Source organism: Berghia stephanieae, chromosome 7 (genome assembly GCF_034508935.2).
Source record: "Berghia stephanieae isolate SIO BIC M18660-M18661 chromosome 7, UCSD_Bste_1.3, whole genome shotgun sequence".
Taxonomy (NCBI): Eukaryota; Metazoa; Mollusca; class Gastropoda; order Nudibranchia; family Aeolidiidae; genus Berghia; species Berghia stephanieae.
In genome coordinates this window covers 19849082-19857782 of record NC_088366.1, presented here as the reverse complement: position 1 = coordinate 19857782, position 8701 = coordinate 19849082, and the positions used below count along the sequence as shown (strand labels likewise).

General features: G+C 36.4%; 1 protein-coding gene across 1 annotated transcript in view; it reads left to right on the top strand.

Moving 5' to 3' along the window:
- The window catches only part of LOC144976850 (large neutral amino acids transporter small subunit 1-like), a 50467-nt gene extending 42889 nt beyond the window's left edge, over positions 1-7578 (top strand). Inside the window, exons 8-12 of the mRNA XM_078921361.1 lie at positions 3043-3146; positions 3786-3882; positions 4936-5085; positions 5868-6045; positions 7384-7578. Coding sequence (XP_078777487.1) covers positions 3043-3146; positions 3786-3882; positions 4936-5085; positions 5868-6045; positions 7384-7451 — 597 coding nt within the window. The 3' untranslated portion in view covers positions 7452-7578. The remainder of the gene's footprint in view (positions 1-3042; positions 3147-3785; positions 3883-4935; positions 5086-5867; positions 6046-7383) is intronic.
- Positions 7579-8701: the final 1123 nt, after the last annotated feature.

Here is an 8701-nt window from a genome sequence, read left to right as displayed (position 1 = left end):
TTCTAGGTTCCATGCCTGGTCCAGGCTTCGGATACTGCATGAATTATCTCTCTCCATTCCTCCCTGTCTCTTGTTTTTTCAAACAGCTCTTGGATTGTTAGGTTGGTGAAGCCCTTCAGTTGGTCTATGAGTGTTTTTTGTCTCCCCCAGGCGCGTTTACCAGGTATTTTTCCACAACTTGCCAGGTATTCATTCTTATCTTTCCTTACTATGTGTCCGAAAAAGGATAGTTGTCGATCCACTATTAAGGGCATTAGTTTCCTTTGTTGGTATGTTTGTTTTAGCACTTCTTCGTTCGTTTTGTGTGCAGTATACGATATTCTCTGCATCCTTCTCAAGCACCACATTTCAAAAGCTTCAATGTTCTTTTGTGTTTCTGCATTTGTAGTCCAGCTTTCGCATCCGTATAACAAGATTGGCCACACGTAGCACTTCAAGACTCGGAATCTAATCCCGAACGACATCTGTTTGTTTTTCAAAATGTTTCCCAGGTCCATGAAGGCCTGTTTGGCTTGAGTTATTCTTGCTCGTATGTCTCGGTTACATCTTCCATCTGTTGTCACTATTGAACCTAGGTATTTAAAACTTTCTACGTTGGTAAGTTGCTCGCCGTGAATCGTTATATTGCAGGTGTTGTTGTTTTCGGGGTTTTTCTGTATTACCATGCATTCCGTTTTGGTGATATTCACTTCCATTCCCTTGGCTTCACTATCTACTACCACTTTGTCAACAATCTTTTGAAGTTGGATTTCTGATGTTGCAATGAGTACCGTATCGTCTGCGTATCTTATATTATTTATGTTGTGACCTCCTACTTTTATTCCCTCCATATTATTTATGCCCCTCATGATTGTTTCTTGGTATAGATTAAACAGATCTGGTGAGGCAACACACCCTTGACGGACTCCTTTCTTAATAGGAATGGAATTTCCTGTAGAGTTTCCGATTTTGATAGATGCCTGCTGGGTGTAGTATAATGTTTGCATGAGTCTGAGGTCTTTCTCATCAGCGCCAATGGAGTGCAGTTGTTTTAGTATTTCTTCGTGGCGTACTCTATCAAAAGCTTTAAATTAACACACTAAATTACTACAAACTAGCAGATTTGAGCAGTAGGACGGATGTTACGGTATGGTTACATGAATTCATTACCATGGCTGATATTTATCCAGTGTTTGTGTGACGTCTGGTACTTTTTGTGACCATTGGTGTCATTGGCTTAAAATGTCACAGGTGACACTTAAGTTTGAAGTTTCTAATGTATTTCTGTTTTCATGTTCTTCAAAGCTTGAAATGTCATTAAATTACATTTTAACAGGCTATATTACATGTGTTTAGTTGCTATTCTTGATTTATTGAGGCAAAATTGCGTTCTAGTGCCGATTTTGACCAAAGTAATAGCAACAATGGTATTACTAATTTCTAAGTATATATCCAATTTAGAAGTATTTAGTTTCTTAAAATAATATTGAATTTCATTTTAGAGTAGGTTATTGTGCTTTTTTGACTGAAAATAATGATATATTATGGAAGAAAGTGTGATTTGGTGTTGCTTGTGACATAAGTAATGGTGTCACCGGTCTTATGTCACGTCACATTCAGATGCTCTAATTTCCATGTATATTTTTATTTTTGAAGTCTTTGGTTTCTGAAATATTATTAAATTCCATATTTAACTGTGGTTATTACACTGGTTTGACTGAAATTAATGATGTCGAAATTGCAATTTGGTATTGCTTGTGACATAAGTAATGGTGTCATCGGTCTAATGTCACAAGTGACACAATGTCGCTAAAAAAGATATGCTTTGGTCACATTATTTCCCAACATTTTATTCCAAAAGTTTCTGAACATTGCAGGTAATAAGCATATGCAATATTGTTGTTGTTGTTAATGTACAAAACATTTTTATGAAATAATATATTTGCATTCTATGTTGCTTGTGACCGATGACACCAAAAAAGCAACATTTTCTCCAATAGTTGGTAATATTATTGTACTATGATTGTTGTTGATTGTGTCTTTTTGTCTAAAACTTACTAAATAAAGTTTGATACTCAACAAAAATCATTTGGTTATTAAGTTTTTTGTCTCATTTTGGTGTCACCGGTCACAGGTGACACCAGCAACCTATAGGTATTGTTGACGATATTATGCTGCGTTAGACCTTAAAGTTATCTAAAGGGCCTTTGATTCATGAAGTACAGGGTTTTTGCTACACATATAGAAACATGAATGGACTATTATGTCACTTTTATTTTGAGAAAAAAAATTGGCACCTTTTGACCTTGGCTCATATATATATAATATGCAAAGTTATGTCTGTGCTACAGCCTTCATACAATGATGCATGAAGAGGATTGTGATTAAGTAGTTAAAATGAAGATTTATGGTTTCATAAGAAATTAGTATATATTATAAAATATGACGTAGATTAGTATAAATTTTATAACATGACGTAAATTGTGAATTCATAAAATTGAAAAAAAAAAAAAGAAAGATTATGGTAAAGTATTTAAAATCATAATCATAGTCTGATTTTGGAAGTCATGATATTTAAGTTGGGATTAGAATGGATCTTTGTTTTGTCAGATAGGTCAATGCTCCACTACCTCTAGTGATGGTTGTTGTTGCTGTTGTTTTTGTTATTGTCAAAGTTGTTGTTTTGGCTGGTTATTTGTGTGTTTTTTGTTGTTGTTGAGGTTGTTGTTGTTGCGTAGTTGTTGTAGTAGCTGTTGATGTTTTTGTTTTTGTTGCTGTTGTTTTTGTTGTTGCTCTTGTTGTCTTAGTAGTTTGTTGTTAATATTGTTTTTGTTATTGCTTTTGTTATTGTTGTTTTTGTTGTTGATGATTTATATGTTAAATTTCAAATTTTCAAGCATTTGTTCGTAATGTGTTCTGCTCAGTTTGTTTTTTTTTCCTTTGGTGTTATCAAGTTGTGGACCGTAACTACGAGTGATTTTGTTGACTGATTTCCTATCACTTTCTTATACTTACCTTTACGTTTGCTTTCCCCCACCCCCTCTTTTTTTCTTCTCTTTTCAGACTTTTGGTGACAATATTTATAAACAAGGTGCATTTTTAGTGCCAATCTTTGTTGCTTTGTCCACATTTGGTGGTGTCAATGGATTGCTTTTCACATCTGGCAGGTACGCAGTTTGTATAAAAAAAATAAAAATTCCCTTTATTCATCCCTTAGGGGAAATTTTTCTTTAAGATCTATTCCAAGGGAAGACTGGAATAACCCAGGCGTCAGCCACAGTGCAGCGCCGCAAATTGAGCTAAGGCTAGGTGACTTGCTCAAGGCCACACAATGCGGCGGGTAGTCGAACTCGGTACCTTTCAGGTACGAAGCAAAGACCGTACCGCTGAGCCACGCAGTCATAAAGATAGAAGATGGAAACATTTTTTTAAAAAAAGAAAGAAAATTGAATATACATTAGTACTAATTACAGTAAATACCAAGTCTTAAATGTGCTTAACAATAATTTTTAAAAAAAGTTGCCTTATGATAAAATAGCTTGTATGTAATTGAAGGCTGGTTTTCCAAAACTCGTTAAGTGCATTTTTCTACTTTTTTGAAATTTTCCATCCATGAAATAAATTGAATCATAAACTTTAATTTAAAGCATCAATTGGGACAAGAATTTTCTTAGAGTTGTGAGAATTTGAAGTTTAAATATGATAAGATTATAGACCGAATGAGATATTTTAGGGGAAATAATCCTATATATAAGGGAAAGAAGATAAAGAATAATTTCCATAGTTTTCATACTTATTGATTTCAGATTGTGTTATGTGGGTGCCAGAGAAGGTCATTTACCCGGTCTGATGGGCATGGTTAGCCATGTGAGATACACACCTTTACCCGCCATCTTGTTCACGGTAAGTCCTAAGCATTGAGTGGCATCTATGATGGTCCCTGATTCAGGGTAAATTTTCAACACATCATAAATAGTTTACCCATACTCAAACTGTTGTCTACTTTTTTAAAAGGATGGAGTTTTCTTTAAGTCTTGCCTTTGCTAAGATTTAACGAAACATTATCTTCATATCTTATTATCCCTGGGGGGTCCCGATAGCTCAGTTGGTAGAGCACTCGCTCCACACGCAAAGGGACTGAGGTCGAAAAAGGGTGCAGTCCAGATTTTTTTCTGATCCCCTTGTCTTCCCAGCAGTGAATGGGTAACTGGGTCTGTTAGATCTGGCAAAAGTTGAGTCCCTTGAAAAGACTCATAACTCAAATTCTCTGACCAGATTAAAGTGCAAAACGAGTATCCGTCTGCTTTTGTTTAAAGAGAAACAAAAATGTAATCAAGGTTGCCAATTTTCCATATAATTACGGAATTTAGTATGTTTTACTAAGAAAGAGAAGAGTAATGTTAGTTTTCTGAGGTTATCTGATCAGAGAAATGAGTGGCATACAATGATCACCGATGTCTGGCACAGACTTGATACTTGAAGAAGAAGAAGAAGTATGTTATAAACCCTCAGTATATTTTCCAATCACATACTAACTGAAAAAAAAAAAAAAAAAAAGTAAATACATAATGTCTTTATACTGGAGTTCAGCAGTGCCGTATTAAGGAAAAAGACTGTATGTTTATTAGTAATAAGAGGCCACATACTGTCTTTTTCCTTAAGAGGGCAGAGCACTCAGAGAGGGATCTGGCAATGTCTTTGCATAAAAGTTCAGTAAATTTTTACCTCCTGAATTGGCAACACTGTGTAATAGTGCCTTAACAGGTGTCATGTCTCATTCTGCATATCAAGTATTGTTGTTGTTGGCTGGGTCCCCTTGCAAAGCACTTTTAGCACATTTAGTGGATATTGCACTGTCCAAAAGCTCAAGTTTCTTTATTTTTTTTAGTGTAACTATTAGATGCTGTTGGCATTTATGCCGCATCTCTCATCAATTCATTTTCTAATCTATTTTAGGGTATGTTGTCACTGTTGATGCTGGTATCCGCCGACGTCTACTCCCTCATCAACTACCTCAGCTTTGTCCAATGGTTGTCTGTGGGGACGGCTATCCTCGGAATGGTCTATCTTAGATGCACAAGACCTGACATCAAGAGGCCCATCAAGGTAACACAGACAATATTTTTACAATATAATCTATCTGTAGATATGTGTCTGCATTTTATTTATGTGGTAGTAAACTTTTTCTCTCCCATATTCCTTATTTTAAAAAAATAATTATGCTTTTTTTGCCACGACATCATTCATAAGATATCGCGCCTAGGCATTCCAGAAAGGAATATAGATAACTCATCAAACAAGATGTCTGATGTCAACAGGAATCACCTATGTTGTCCAAGTGAGCAAATTGGGGGGTTAATAATCTTTCTCAAGGAAAAAACGAAAGTGCCTGAAGCGGGGCTCGAACCCGGGTCCTTCTGGGTCACAGTGCAATGCCTTAACCACTCTGCCACTTGCCCCCCTTATTATGATCTACAAAATCCCCTATGATAAGTAATCCAGCAAAGTACTTTCCACAAGATCCCACAGACTCAGCTACCCAATCACTACTGGGTGGACAAAAAAAAAAAAAAAATCGCGACCTCACCTGGGATTGATCTTGGTCTTTTTGCATGCGAAGCGAGTGCTCTACCAACCGAGCTATCTGACCTCCTACTCCCCTATGAAGGAGGATCAATTTTATATGAATTTTTAAAAAAGTCATGATTGAGGCTAAAAAGCAAATTTTGTTTTTTTACCAATGCATTTGTTTTCATAATTCTTTGTTGTTGGTTGAAGAAGGGTTTTGAGCCGAAACATTCAGTATTTGGTATTTTGTTATTTTTTTAAAGCTGTTTTCTTCTCTCTTGTCTTTTACTTAATATATCTGTTGTTTGCTTCATCCCCAGTTCCCTCTCATCATCCCCATCCTCTTCCTCATCACCGTGGTATTTCTACTCATTGTGCCGCTGGTCGCAGCCCCTAGAGAGACGGGCATGGGTATTCTCATTGTGTGCTCGGGGGTCCCCGTGTACCTCTTAGGTGTCTGCTGGAAGAGTAAACCCAAAGTGTTCAAAAATTTCATGGGTAAGTCTTTTTTTTGTTGTTGTTGTTGTCATAGCTGGGATTGTTTGTTGTTGCTTTTCTTTTTTTCATTTTGTTGTTGTTGTTGTTGTTGCCTTTTTTGATATCAACCATTTATGTTTGATCCACAAATACTTAGTAACGAAGTGGTGAATATTGTATGAGAGCTTGTACAAAAAGACACCTATCTGGCAAGTTCTGAATGGGGTCTTTTGACCACCCATGGTGGTCAGGTGAGTCATTTGCTATGTCTTCTATCCCTCTATATCTGTTTTCTGAGTTGCTCTCTGTCTTTGTTTTGGAATGGGATTACTTGGTTTTGTTATGGCCCATGCCGGGGTCCTTGGCTGAGGGGGAAACAGTCAAATATGTAGTGTTTGTTTTGGGAGATGCTATTTTTTTTCTATTGTAACTGTAATGTAATGATAGTTGTATTCCTTGTTTTGAACATATGTATTCCTCTTAGTGGAATCCTGTGCTGGTGTCTTGATGAGACCTATACATTAAAAAAAAATATTCCACCCTTCCGCCATGGCACCATAAGATACAGTCGCCAAGGCATTCTATGAAGGAATATAGATAATCCATCAAACAGGATGTCTGATGTCAACAGGAATCACCCATGTTGTCCTAGTGAGCTAATTGGGGGTTAGTAAACTTGCCCACAGGACAAAAAACAAAAGTGCCTGAAGCAGGGTAACCCGGGACCTTACGGATCACGGTTCAATGCCTTAGCCACTTCGCCCTGTAGGTACCTGTCCAACATGTACCCACTGTGGGCAAGAACCTGAGACGGCAGAGCATCTAGTCGAACGGTGTGTTGTGATGATGCTACCCGACGGGTTTGCGACGGTGCATGAATGCGGACCGGACTTTGCTGATTGGGTCGATCGTCATAACATAGTAGTGCGAAAACCATAAGAGGCTGCTGCCCTGCAGGTGGGACCTTTAGGTGATCTCAAACTAAGTACATTGATGGTCTGCTCTTGGAATCTACATCTGTTCCCCATTTGAGCCATATCCTTTTTGTCTTACTTTTTCTTGAGTGCTTTAATTGAAATTCTATAATTTTTTTTACTTTACTTTCCTGTTTTCTTCCTTTTTACTGGTGCTGATATGACCTAAATGTATCACGGTGCTGATATGACCTATTTGTGTCACAAGCCCTGTTTAACCCTTTAAAAGCAAACAAAATAATAACTGGCAAGTTCTATTCTATGAAATGAAAACTTTGGTCTGCATGGCCCGTTTGGGTCAATTAATGAAGCATTTTGAGAAGCTGTTCATTTTTATTTATTCTTATATTTGTATGTTTTGTTTGTTTTTTTTTCTTCTCCCCAGTGCAAATGACTTTGGTGGGACAGAAGGTAATGTCTGTTTCACCTTCAACGCATGAGAGCTCGGATTAGAGCAGATTTGGATTGGATGTTTGGAGATGATAAGCATTTTATTTTGTCATAATGGAATCTGAGAGCTGATGAACATACTCTACGTCTCCACTATTTATCTCCCACCCCCTCCCAAAATGATTTGAAAATCTCGAAATTTATTTATTTTTTATTCAAGTGTTAAACAAATTATTGTCCATATTAATTTGCTTTAGAATTGAAAATAAGTAGTGTGCTATAATGCTATGTGTACTTATTTGCATGTCTGGTAACACAGTTCAATAATGGAAATTAAAATGTGATGGAAATCTCAAAAAAATGACATATATGTACATGTCAGTATAATGCATTTTTAAGTTTTATTGCCTTATTAAAAAAAAAAACAACAAAGAAAAACGATTTTTTTGTTGTTGTTGAATGGAGGATGATGTCAGTGTCTTATACTGAGCACGCACCAGACAGGTGCAATTTTACATAGTCTGGAGATGTTTGAGATTCTATACTTTACTGTGCCATGTTCAAGTGTATACGATAACCTGCTGCCTGCAGAAGGAATGAAATTGACGTCACTCAGCTCTTTGCTATTTTCTTTTGGCCAGCCATTTTTATGAGTTGTCCTCACAAAATTTTATCACTCAGATTATAAATGTTCAAGGTTACACATAATTTTTTGTGGTCATACGTTATATCCGGCTGGTGGATGTTATGAGTTTTTTTGTTTTTGGATAAAAACGCTTAGCATCAATATGCAGTCATAAGATGTTGTAAAAGTGCTAGAACAAACAGGACTCTTAGCAGGTGATTTATACTGAATAAAAAAAAACGGGAACTTTGGTTCCCTATTGCTTCCTTAGGGAGAATAAATGAAGCATTGTGAGGCACTTTGTGCATGGTGAATTATGGAAACTCGCAAATGAAAAATGATCTTGTTTTTATGTTTATTTTTCAAAAAAGTGTGAGAAGTAGTTTTAGCAGAAGTTCATATCTTCTGTTAATAGTTAATCTGTTTCCGTGTAAATGAAATCCATAGGGATGAAAAAGTATCAAGACAAACCGGTCTTAGATCTGTTTTTATATATATATATTTTTTTTCTTTTTGGTTTTTTAATTTGTAATGTGTGAATATGATAATATGTGATGCATCACCTCAATCTGTTATTATCAGGTATTTCCCTCTTTTGAAAAATTGCATTTCCCCCAATCAAATATGCGGGACAGTGAGAGACTTGATGTGTGGTGGAACAAATAAGTGCAGTTTCCAACTCTCCACA